General features: G+C 42.3%; 1 protein-coding gene across 3 annotated transcripts in view; it reads left to right on the top strand.

Moving 5' to 3' along the window:
• The window catches only part of LMBRD1 (LMBR1 domain containing 1), a 122,865-nt gene that overhangs the window by 33,537 nt on the left and 75,635 nt on the right, over window positions 1-13,693 (top strand). For all 3 annotated transcript variants that reach the window (XM_069973481.1, XM_069973480.1, XM_069973482.1), the window contains exons 5-6: window positions 401-468; window positions 7,036-7,124. In XM_069973481.1, coding sequence (XP_069829582.1) covers window positions 401-468; window positions 7,036-7,124 — 157 coding nt within the window. The remainder of the gene's footprint in view (window positions 1-400; window positions 469-7,035; window positions 7,125-13,693) is intronic.

Genomic DNA, 13,693 nt, shown 5'->3' with positions numbered 1-13,693 from the left:
ATTATTTTATATTATAACATAGCATAGCTATGTGCAGTGCAGTAAAGATTTTAAACGTTGCGGAGCTCCCGGCATCATGGTGATACATGAAGCCAGAAGGTCCGTGAATCTATATAGCACATCTTCCATGCTTGCTTTGACCATATACACGGAACCAAAGGCCCTACTTCACAGGCCGATATTTAGGATCAAGCAAGCGCTGACTTGTCCGATCAGTGCTCGCTTGCTCCTCATTCCATTCTACTACCAAAAAAATGACATGTTAAATTTAAAAAATGGGGCTGTCCCCTGAAGGCTGAGATTGGACCTGCTGGTGAACACCCATTAAGCTGTACTCATCGGCAAGAGCGGATGTCGCTGCCATCCTCACTCTAATACTTCTGTTTTTCTCTCCATACAGCAAATAAAGACTGCCCTTAAATACACGTTTGGGTTCATGTTGGTGTGCTCCTTCCTTCTTCTCGTTGGGTGAGTAGTTTTATATATATATATATAATAAATATATATATAATATATATATATATATAATTTATTGTCTCCAAATGGATTACCTATCTCTTATCTGCCAGCGTTCTCATGTGTATCCTATGTTCTGTAATTGCTGCATGACTCTCACCAAGGCTCGTATGTGACTAATAGATATGAGATGGCACATAATAAAAAGTAATTTTGCACCACCATCTCATCCTGTCACGCATCATGTCTCAAACTTCTCTCACTAGACCTAGCTTTGTCCACATGGTTACTTTGTAGTCATTTACGCATGCATTTCACATCTGGACATACCCAAATATTTGCTGAATGTAAATAGTTTTACAGTCAACACTTTTTTTTATAGGGGTAGAGCGGCGTTTAACATTTATTCACTGAATAACACGCATTACAAAGTTATACAACTTTGTAATGTGTATTATTTAAATGAATGGCCGTCTTCCCCATGTACCCCCCCCCCCCCCCCCCCCCCCCCCCGAAAGTGTGGTGCATTATTTTTACATAATCACTGTCGACCCCGGACGCCATCTTGGGTCAAACACGTCATCTTCAGGATGCCGTCCAGCCCTCCCTTGTGCCGCCCCCCTCTCTGGCGCGTCATAAGCTGCTCAGCCGCTGGAGGGGGCCTCCTGAAGATGACTTGTTCGACCCAAGATGGCGGTGGAGGTCGACAAGAGTGCTATTCACTTAAATAACACACATTATAAAATTGCATAACTTTGTAATGAGTGTTTTTATTTGGTGAATAAATGTTAAGCGCCGCACAACCCCTTTTAAGATCATTGTGGTTTAATCTCTGGGGCCACAACAGGTTGTGAGAATAAAAGTGACCACAGTACTGGTATAGCTCTAGATCCTCTTTGCACGGCGGCCATGAGCTACCTGTCTGCAGTGAACAGAAGCAAAGCCATATTCGTATGCTGCTGTGCAGAAGGAAACTCGCAAGCAGTTTTCTCATGAGCTGATTTGGCATTGGAGCAGGGAACCCGGGTGGCACGGCCCTTTTTTGCCATCCACCAGCCTGGCTGTATGCACTGGGGACAGGCCCGCTGCCCCATTGTTACAATATCCCCTCCCCTGATGTGGCCCTATTAGAATCGATGGCCCATCCCCAGTGCATAGAGCCAGGTCGGCGGGTGGCAAAAGGATCCTTGTGCTGGCACCAATCGGCTCATTAAAAAAAAGAAAAGAAAATTACCTGATGGTACATTTTGCTTTATTTTACTGCACTGTATATGATTTTTTTTTTTTTTTTTTTTAGTGTGTGTGTGATTGATAAATATGAAATCTCTATTATGCATACACATGCTATATAGAAATTTTCATCCACAGTAATTCCTTTCTACAAAGTCAGGTCACATTAGGACCACCTGCTAATATCCAGAGTAAGGGCCCTATTAGGGTGCGTTTACACAGAAAGATTTATTTGACAGATTTTGGAAGCCAAAGCCAGGAATGGATTTGTAAAGAGGATAGATCCCAGTATTTCCTTTATGACCTGATCCCTGTTAATAGTCTGTTCCTGGTTTTGGCTTCAAAGATCTGTCAGATAAATCTGTCTGTGTAAACGCACTACACAGAGCAATAATTGGCCAAATCCGGCTGATTATAGCACCATGTAATAGAGACAACGATCAGCGGCTGGTTGTTGGTTTAAGTTTGGACCTAAAATCCTCGGGGCCTACCGCTCATTGCTACATGTAATAGCAATGCACATCTGACATTTGCCTAAACACCTGATACCTTACCTCTCAGTACTCCCAGGGTGATCTCTTCTGTGATCAGCAGCTTCCCGGTCCCGGCGCCAGCAGCGTCTGAGCAGCCTGTCAGCTGACAGGCCGCTCAGCCAATCACAGACAAGGACCGCCTGGGACGCCCTGTGACCTGTCATTTTACAGGACGTTCAGATGCTGCAGAGCACAGGAGAGAAGACCGGGAGCAGGGAGAGGTAAGGTATCAGGTGTTTTGGCAAGGGCTGCATGGACATCACTAACTATGTCCATGCAGCCCTTAGGGTGCCTTTACACAGAGAGATTTATCTGAAATATATTCTGTTAAGCCAAAGCTAGGAATGGATTCGAAAAGGAGATATCTTTCTATCTAAATATTTTTTATTTAAAAATAAAATAAATTAAATATAGTATATTATATACAGTGTGTGTGTAATATAAATATGTATGTATGTATATGTGTGTGTTTGTGTGTGTAAATTTATTTTTTTTTTAATAAAAAAAAAATAGGTTTGTGTGTGTGTATATTATAAAATATATAATTATACCATCCTATTACAGAAATAAATTGCATACACTGAGTAATCCTTCCGGAGGATGTAGAGAACTGTGCTCCTTAGATCTGTCCTAAGTGCTGCACATGACCCCCTGACATTGACCTTCCTCTAATAACTTCAAGACCTAAAGAAAGGCCATGAGTAGAAGGCGTTTCTGCAATTAATTTGGTGAAATGCATAATGTGCTAATCCCACTTTCTGTATATTAGGGAATTGTGTGTATCTATATACACAAACTTACATATATTCTTTGATTTCCTATATACAACATACAGTAGCTAAATTCCTTTTCTTCATATTTTGTATGTGTTTTTTTTTTTTTATTTTATTTTATTTTTTTTTTTTAAGTTCTCTTTTTACCCAAATATTTAATCTGGAAATCTCGGAGACGCAAGGTTTCCGCTTAACATGACTGAAGCATCATATCTTTTGATCCCCTCTTTCTTTGAGTATTCATGAAGTCAGTCTTCAATTATATCTAATTGCGTGTGCTCGGAGATCTGGTTAACTAGACAAGCCAGCGCCCCCATATGACCTATCCCTATATGCAAAGGGGAGAGGCTTTTCTATTACATGAAGGTTAATTCCTTTTTTAATTTCTATCCGAATTGGCTTAACAAAGCTATTAATCAGCCGTCCAATCCTTGTTATAGGAAATCGCAGGAAACTGCAACTGAAGCTCCAGTTGGTTTCTTCATTTTTTTTCTTCACTTCCTGGTTTGGGGTTTCCCATGATGCACTTTGTCTCCTGTGACTCTAAAACTGTTAGATGGCTTACATCTTGATCAGCCAATCAGAGCTGAGCAACCTGAGTCATCTGACAAAGGGAGGCTGGCCTAACAGGGCTTAGACCCGCCTCCCTCTTGATGATGTTATTGTCACAAAATGACTGCCACAGAGCAGCCTGAGGTCAACAGTCAGTAGGTAAAAATGAGTTGGTGGGGGGGGTTGAGGGGAAAAAAGATAGTGACGGGGGCAGATAGGTGATTGAAGCTTATTACAAAGTTATATAACTTTGTAATGTGCTTCAATTGCTGTGAAAAAGCTTTTTATCGGAGTTGTCCTTTATCCCTTAGGCGACCCTGGACGTACCTGTACGTCCAGGGCCGCCTCACTGCATTCAGAGCGGGGCCGCGGTCCTGGGTGCCGCTCGTAGCCCGGGATCGCAGGTATTAGCGGGCACGGTCTGATCGTCGTGCCCGCTAATACAGTAATCAGATGCAGCTGTAAAAGTTGACCGCTGCATCCAATTACTGAATGTAGCCGTTCCCTGGTGTCTAGTGGGGAGGAGCGATCCACACATTAATTAATCACATTCCTGATCTCGCACGGTAAACGGCGTAAGCGCCAAAAAATCCCAAAGTGCAAAATTGTGCATTTTTGGTCGCATCAAATCCAGAAAAATTGTAATAAAAAGTGATCAAAAAGTCGTATATGCGCAATCAATGTACCGATAGAAAGTACACATCATGGCGCAAAAAATGACACCTCACACAGCCCCATAGACCAAAGGATACTAGCGCTATAAGCCTGGGAATGGAGCGATTTTTAGGAACATATATTAACAATGGTTTGAATTTTTTACAGGCCATCAGATACAATAAAAGTTATACATGTTACATATCGTCGTAATCATAACGACTTGAACATATATAACAAGTCAGTTTTACCCCAGGGCGAACGGTGTAAAAACGAAAAATCCCCAAATAAAAGAAATGCTTTTTTTTTTTTTCAATTTCACCACACTTTTTTCTGGTTTCGCAGTATACTTTATGAAAAAATTCAGCCTGTCATTGCAAAGAACAATTAGTGGCGCAAAAAATAAGGACTCATGTGGGTTTCTAGGTGAAAAAATGCAAGTGCTATGGCCTTTTAAGCACAAGGAGGGAAAAACGAAAACGCAAAAATTGAAATTGGCCCGGTCCTCTAAGGGTTAAGGATAAGTCATTGAGGTCTGTCTGGGAACATTTGCATTTGTTGTTTGAAAGCCATAATGCCAGTGTTAACATAATCTAGAAGACTGACAGCTTATCAATTTTTCTGTAGGCTAGATCAGATAAAGCCCTCATTACATGGCGAGATCTCCGGAAGCAAGCGAGCGCGGGCCAGATCAGCGTTTGCTTGCTCCTCGTTACTCGCTCGCTGCTGTTGCTATTACACAAGCTGACAGCGAGCGGGTAAGTGCGTGTGGGGGCTCCCTGGACGATCCAGGGAGGCCTTAGGAAATAGCGGCAGGCAGCTGCTGCCGCTCCTATTGCACGAAGTGACGTCAGCCGATTGTTGCTTTCCACACCGTTTCGATCAGGCGACACCGTTAATGTCAGCTGGTCGTTGCCTTTTACTACAGTAAGTGATAATAGGCTGATAATTACTTTGTGTAATAGGGTCTTAAGTCTGTAGTCACTCAGTGGCTGCAATTGGTTTTGTACATTTTACAAGGTGGAGTAAAGGTCCCATCTACACCTTAAACTTTTTTGACCAGCTTCGCCTGTCAATCTAAGGTGTATGGGGATCTCTACGATGACCACAACACATGATGGTGGTGACAGGGGTCGGATGTGATGGAAAATCAGATTCCACCTTTCATTTTCCAAAGAGTCTGTGAGGCATGAAAGGTGGAATCTGATTGGTTACTAGGGGGCAAGTGAGCCAGTTTCGCTTTAAACTTAAAATCTCCCCTATGGTGTTCATTTTTACCTCTTTTCCTCACATAGCAAACTGCCAGAAACTTTTTTTTTTTTAAATAATTTATTCATTTAGCAAAGTCAGTGCCCAATTAAATCAGTTGGGTCAGCACTGTTGCCATTGATCGGCTAAGCGATTGGAACATCACAGGAAGCACTTGATTGTCACTTCCTGATACACTTCTTGTGTGTACATTGCACTTCCTTGTAGTCCAACCTCCTTTTTGTTTCTTATTGTTCAACATCTTGGCATTGATTTTACCCTGCTATTTCTCTTTCTGTGCTATGCTATCAGTCCCATGATGCATCAGCACAGCATCATCACATATGGGCAGCTAGGGTCAGTACAGGTGACTATCACCCAAGTAAAAGAAAAGATTTCAGAAAATTGACAAAAATTAATAACCAAGATAATACTAGCTGCATAGTAATAAAAAAATAAAATGAAAAAAAAATACTCTAATGCTTCGTTAAATCCCCCGTCTGACTATACAATGCACTTTTTAACAAAAAAATATCTGCCAAAGTCCCTGGGTTTTGTAGTCCGCAGTCGGGATGACAAACAGTGTCCGGGAACCAGATAAAGCACTCTACCTGATCATTGAGGGAACTGTGCAGCCATTCACCGTTGCACAGTTCCCTCCCTTCTCCTGCCTGGCACCAAAGTGAGTGACCGATGCCAGGCAGGAAAGGAAGGTGAATGTGATGGGCACATCACATCCAGCTTTCAGGAACAAGGTCTCATACTTGGCCAGAAGTTTACGGTCCTTCAGTATTTTTAATTTTTTTTTTTTTAAGGAAACGTCACTATTTTAATTTTGCAGAAACCACAAGTGGTTGGTGGTCCTTGGTGGCTTCCCCCTGCTTCACCAGCCTTGATTTGATAGGTTTTAACCTGTTTGGGTATAGGGAAAGCTCTATCAATCAAGGCTTCAAAGGGGTGTGTGTGGGGGAGGGAGGTTGGGACAGAAGCTATCAGGGAATACTACTGGAACACTTATAAAGGGTTTTCTATTGACTGATCTTGCTGCGTTGCAAGCTATGCTAGGGTTCTGTGCAGGCCTATTGTATATAGTTTTCATACATGACAATGAAAAGTGGGAAGTTCCCTTTATATGAATTTGTCAATTTTCTGTGAAATATATATATATATATATATATATATATATATATATATATATATATATATTATTATATATATATTTTTTTTTTTTTAGTCTAGACAGAATGGTTGGACTGTGGCTCAATTTTGATATAATAATATCTGATATGTCCCCCAAAGAAGAAAAACTTTGCCCATGACAGTCTTTCTAAAGGCGTTCAGTATGTAAAATCTTTTGTACGCATAAATACACGTTTACTCAAGTAACGAAATATACATATGTAAAAATATACTAAATGGCTCTTGTGCCTTCAACCGTGTATTATCTTAATATTATCTTAATGTTACTAAATATTAGATACATTTCTTACATTACTATTTTTCTAATGCTTTATTTACAAAAAATAAAAAAGTGAGAGATTAAAAAGTTGACTGTCATATATCATTATTGATTTTTGTTTTGTTTTTAGTGCATTTGCACCACTGGATATTCCTTCAGGCAAAAACATCACCGAGTTTGATAAAATCAAGATTCTCTTTCAAGAACTTGGTAGTGGTTGTAAGTGTTGTTACCTTCATCAGATTTATTATTCATCTGCTTAGTTTGTTAAATGTTTTCCTTCCCTTTTGCTTTGCAAGTCTATATTTCTAACCTGTTATTGGCTGGAGAAGAGCGATTTCTGAGGCCTAGTTTACATATATGTTTTTTTTTCGTATGAAATTGACACAACTGATGTCACAACTGATGCATCAGTTGTCATCAGGTTTTCAATCCTTTTTTCGGTAAAAACCATCAGTTAATCAGTTGTTGTCAGTTTTTTCCTCTACAGCATTACAGGGGGCCATCTATATAGGGGGCAGCAACACATGGGAGTCCTGAGTCCTTTACTGTGGGCTGCAATACATGGGGACATCTCCTAGAGCTGGGGTAGGGAACCTTGGCTTTCCAGCTGTTGCAAAACTAGAACTCCTATCATGCCTGGATATCCCAGGCATGATGAGAGTTGTAGTTTTGCAACAGCTGGAGAGCCAAGGGTGCTGCACCTGTATAGAGGAGCTGGGGGCTGTTCCTCCTGCCAGGGGCCACTCTTTTGCAGGGCCAGGGTCACAAGGGTTAATGGGGGAAGGTACAGGGGCAGCTCTTCTTGGAGCGCCGGAGGCAAAAGCCGAAGGATGCATAATGCATGCGTCTGTACACTGCATGCCTCCGGTGCTCCATAGACTTTAATGGATGCGGTGCCAGATGAGGGAGCTGACCGCACGTCAGAACGCTGAAAACAATGGGATCAGTTCAGAGATGCGTTTCCCTCCAGTGCTATTCTACTGCATCGGAGGGAAACTCCGCCGGATAAATGTACACTAGGCCTAAAATAGAACGGGTACAAACTGGGCCACAAAAATGGTGGACGGCCTAAAGCATAAGACATATCGGGAAAGACTTGGGTGACATTTACACATCCGTAGAGCTGTCCTCAGCAGCTACGGGCTGAACTATGGACGTGCATCAGTAACAGTAATTGCACAGGCACATTGAGATTAGGTGATCGGCATGGATATATATATATATATATATATATATATATATAAATTACACACACACACACACACACACGTATGTATTAAAGGCTGGTGGATGGAATGCCTCTAAATGTAATTAGTCCAATAAACACATACATTATATGGCAAACAGTACAAGCAAAGTACTTAAATTGAGTGCTCCACCATCAAATCACTATGGAAGACATCCCCAACCAATCTCCAAAATAATAATCTGAATTTGATGATAATTTGGTAGAATGGAGATCCACTTGGACGCTGTATCAAGACGCTCCTTTTTTTGGGAGTCCTGAAGTGCGTAGAGAGCTACAGTAAAATTCAGATATGCCATTGGTGTTCCTTTCCATACTGTTGTACTGCCCAGCAGGGTTATGTAAGCAGCCAATAATCTCCAACCGGAAAATCAAATCACTAGATATGCCTTGGTGCAGGACTCGCAAAGAATAATCTGGATACTGGAGATATAGTTATGGATGTTAAGAGAAGCGTTTCAGGGCTGTACTAGCACCTTCCTCAGGAGGAAGGTGCTAGTACAGCCCCTAAACGCGTCGCTTGGTTCAGAAATCTATCTCCAGTATCCAGATAATTCTTTGCGAGTCCTGCGCCAAGGCATATCTAGTGATTTGATTTGACAGGTTGAAGATTACTAATATTGGCAAACACATTGTGACGGATGGTATCTGCCTGAGACCACAATCCAGGCAGCGGACAATATCCCAATGCTACATGCGATCAGTAGTGTTGTGCCTATTCTTAGTCTGACCAATATCTGCTCTCATCATTATTCATTACTGTGCCTACTACACTATATATTAGCGCCATTGTGTATTGATATAGTGTAAGGCTATGTTCACACTACGTAAGTTCTGTGGAAATCACGGTCGCGGTTTCAACGCCAGTGATTTCCACTGAACTTAGGTAGTGCTGCAGGCTGAAGGGATCCCGGGGCGGGGTGTATACACATGGTATATACTCCAGCCGGGATCCCTAGCGGCGCCGTAGAAAACTGACATGTCAGTGCACAGCCGCTTGCTCCATAGTGTGCTGTGGGGAGTTGTGATGCGCCCCCATCACAACTCTGCTGCACTAAAGATCATCCGGCCGGTACTGCATTACTGGCCGGGATGATCTTTTCAGACTATGTATGAGACTGGGCCGGTCTCATACATAGTGTGGACGTAGCCTAAGGCTGGGTTCACACTGTTTTTGCAATCTGTTTTTTTGCAAAAAACGGATGATAAAACCAGATGCATTTGTGTGCATCCATTTTTATGTGGACTTCCATTGGGGAAAAAAAAGGATCAAAAGGCGTCAGCTTAAAAAAAAAAAAAATTCTTTGATTTTTTTTTTTTTTTTTTTTTAAATAATGGAAGTCAGTGAAAAAACGGATCAAAACGGATGCACACAAATGCATGTTCTTTTTGTTGTTGTTTTTTTTTTTTTTTTTTTTTTTTTTTTTTTTTTGCAGAAATTGATTGAAAAACCTTAGTGTGAACCCAGCCTAATTCTCCTTCACAGAATAAAATTATCTTATTCTAATAAGCAAAAGCATAACACATAATTCTATTGTCTTTACATGTATGTGGTTAAAAAAAAAAAAAAAAAAAAAAAAAAAACAACTTGATATAAATGGTCCATCATCTGGCCTTCACTGGAAACTGGGCCATGACGTACAATGATAAATAACAGGACTAGAATAATCCCAGAAGCCATGTTGCTGGTAGTGTTGAAAAATTACTGCAATACAGAACTTTTTAAATCCATTTATATAGATGTCAATGTATGCATATATTTCCCGGCTCCTCATAGTTCTTGCTGACTCTTTTTTGGTTTGACGGACTAGCTTCATAATTCTATGTTCCTTTTGCCATTGTCTGGTGAATGCGCAGAAACATTGGTAATACAACTGAAGTGTGTGCGGAACAATAACCAAAAGCAATAAGCTGCCGCACACCCTCATAAATCATTTCTGGCAACAATGGACTCTGAGAATTTATTTTTCTCGTCTGCGATCATGATTCAACCGTCATCACTGTCATATTCGCTAATAAACACGGGGAAGTGTTGTGAAATGATCCCATTTTGGGGCACCTGCATATATTTGATTAGAGAATTGCATGTTTATAGCATGTGCTAAATTCAGTCATTGACTAAATAGGTCATGTTAGATTAAAGGGGAACGCCGGCGAAAGTCTTTACTTTCAAATCGACTGGTTTCAGAAAGTTATTTAGATGAGATTTTTAAATAGAAGTAAATTACTAAAGTCTTCCAGTACTTATCAGCTGCTGTATGTCCTGCATGAAGTGTTTTTTCAGTCTGACACAGTGCTCTCTGCTGCCACCTCTGTCCATGTCAGGAACTGCCCAGAGCAGTAGCAAATCTACATAAAAAATCCTCTCCTGCTCTGGGCAGTTGCTGACATGGACAGAGGTGGCAGCAGAGAGCACTGTGTTAGACTGAAAAGAAAACATTTCCTGCAGGACATACTGCAGCTGATAAGTATGGGAATACTTGAGATTTTTCAATATAAGTACATTACAAATCTATATGACTTTTTGAAACCAGTTTATTTGAAATATTGATTTTTGCTGGAGTACCCCTCATTTTAAATTTTTTTGGAATAACTTTTTAATACAGTACAAATAATGCACTTTTTAGGGTTTGTTGACACTGAGGAATCAGTGATGGAATCCGCATCAAAATTGCCGCCGATTCCACTTCTAATTCCAGCCGTAAAGTATGAACTTCGCATTGTCCCATTGATTTTATTGGATTTCCACACTATTGTTCTCACTACGGAATTTCTGCGCTGAAAATTTTGCTGCGGATACGTTTTCCGCCTGAAGAATTGACATGTCACTGCTTTGGGCGGATTCAGCTCGATTAATCCTATAGAAGTCAATGGGGCTTGATTTCTGCTCAAATTCTGCTCCTAGAGTATGTGCACACTGCTGAAAAGTGATGGAAGTCGCGTAATCCGCCGCTCCCGCCCGCTCGTTCATTCTTTGAACAGAGGAAGGAATCTGCCTGTGCATAGAATGGAGTCTATGACGCGGGCACGAGCGACGGAGTTTCCGTCACTTTTCAGCAGTGTGTACACACCCATATTCTGCCAGAGCTAAATAGGCAAGGAATTTCAAGCAGAAAACTTTCCTCTTCAATTCCTCGCTGAATACTCACCTATTCCACAGTGTCAACATACCCTTAGGGCCAGTTCACACAGAGTAAAACTTGTGGAATTTCACCGCGGAACTCTCTGCCTCTGTGTCATACTGGCTGTCTATGGGAGGGCTCGGGCCTCCTCTCTCTGCTTGGAAGAATTGACATCTCTGCACAGAGAGAGGAGGCCCGAGCCCTCCCATAGACAGCCAGTATGACACTGAGGCTGGCGGAATTCTGGCACTTTTACTCCACGTGTACTGGCCCTTAGTGTGTTCTCACATATAATAGGTTTGCAGTGGCTTTCAAGCTGTGGGTCTGCAGCAAATCCGCTTGGTTTAATGTTAATGTCTATGGCACAAATTTTCGCAATGATTTTAAATTCCACTGCGCAAATGTATCGTGCTATGGACTTGTAAAAATTAACAACTTAGTGCCTGACATCATACTTACCTGTCTGTGTTCCACCACCGCTTTCTCGCATGCTTCTCTGGGTCCCTACTCAGTGACTGCCCGTTTAGCCAATTTTTGGCTATAGCGGGATAGCAGTGATTGGCTGAACACTCTGTGAGGGTATGAGGACTCAGAGGCATGTGGGAGAGCTGCAGGGGAACGCAGGCAGGTAAGCATGATGTTGGCAGCTAAGTGATTAGTCTATAGTACAATATTCTCCCGTGGGAATGGAGTGTCAAAAACTTTTTTTTTTTGCAGAAATCAATAGTTCAGGTGATTTTTTAAGAAACTTTGTAATTGGTTTATTAGCCTTAAAATGCATTTTTTTTCATGAAAAAGCAGTTTGAAGCTCTCCCCCTGTCTTCATGATTTTTCTATGAAGAGGGGAGGGGTAGAGGGAGATGAGGCACCAAAACAGGACAATAAAGAGTTATTTACAGTTACATCACCGGGCTATCTCCTCTGAAGTCAGCACTGACCTCTGAATACTGGCTTTCATGCAGCTCCCTCTGTGTAATACTTTGTTCTCTGCTCTCTGCTGGTGACTAATCTCCCTCCTCCCCCTCCCCTCTCCATAGAACAGACAGGGTCCGACTGATGTAAAGGAGTGGAGATTTCCTGATAATGAGCAGTGAAGGAGAGAGAGGAGGGGGGGGGACCTGGGGAAAGTCTCTTTGAATGCAGATAATGGCAGATTTGCCTAATAAAACCAGTTAAAACATTTCTTAAAATCGCCTGGACTATTGATTTCTGCAAAAAAATAAATAAATAAAACGACAGTGACACTTTAATTGAAATCAGTATTGTAGTTGGTTTCACTTTGAGAAACGTGTGTGTGTGTGTAATCCCCTGCACATGCGGTACATGTGAATCCTACCTTAGGGCAGGGCCGCCATCAGGAATTTTTGGGCCCCATACAGCCAAAATGTCTGGACCCCCTACCAAAATGGGGGACTTATTATTGATTTTTTACAGCCCAAAATATTTGCTGATTTACAAGCCAAAATATAGTGTACGGTACCTTTTCTGCAATCTCTGATATGTCATAGTAACAGTTATCAGTATTGCAGCGTGTAGTAGAACAGGTAGTCAGTACATGCTGGGAGTTATAGTGTAGTCGCAGGTTAGCTGTCAGTGCATGCTGGGAGTTGTAGTGTAGTCGCAGGTTAGCTGTCAGTACATGCTGGGAGTTGTAGTGTAGTCGCAGGTTAGCTAACCTGCAACAACACTACAACTCCCAACATGCACTGACAGCCTATGACACTACAAATCCTAGCATGTACTGACAACCTGTGACAACACTTTTAACTCCCAGCATGCAATGTCAGTACATGCTGGGAGTTGTAGTGTTGTCACAAGCTAGCTGTCAGTGCATGCTGGGAGTTAGTGTTGTCACAGGCTGTCAGTACATGCTGGGAGTTGTAGTGTTGTCACAGGCTAGCTGTCAGTACATGCTGGAAGTTGTAGTGTTGCACCAGCTGGATACACACAGAATGGGAGAACCCTCTCTGACACCACATGAGAGTCCTCCAGCTCCCAGCATGTCTACTAACTCAGCTCTGCTACACCGGCCCAGCACATGTTCCTCTCAGGTGTCTCTCACTTCTGACCTCTTCCGTGTACGGGAGTCGGGGGGGGGGGGAGACCTCACCAGTGTAGGTGACATTGGGGGAGCATCATCCCAGCATGTGCGACGGCACGGGACACACTGCCCGCTGGACTCACAGGACACGCTCACCTGGCCGCCATGTTTGAATTAGGCAGCACCAACAGCTGCAGCATCCCTGTCAGCAAACAAGCGCCCTGGCATGAACCCTTCATCACATGACACTGAGGAGCCTTCCCATGAATTTCTCTGTGGGATGAGGTGATGGGGGCGCGCAGCGGTTCTGGTCTCCTGGGGGCGGGCAGGCGAACGGCCCAGCAGCGGGTGCCCTGACCTGCAGGAAGAGCAGCTT

Source organism: Dendropsophus ebraccatus, chromosome 6 (assembly GCF_027789765.1).
Source record: "Dendropsophus ebraccatus isolate aDenEbr1 chromosome 6, aDenEbr1.pat, whole genome shotgun sequence".
In the NCBI taxonomy this organism is placed as follows: domain Eukaryota; kingdom Metazoa; phylum Chordata; class Amphibia; order Anura; family Hylidae; genus Dendropsophus; species Dendropsophus ebraccatus.
The sequence above is the reverse complement of the archived record's forward strand: the minus strand, read 5'-3'. Positions and strand labels throughout refer to the sequence as shown.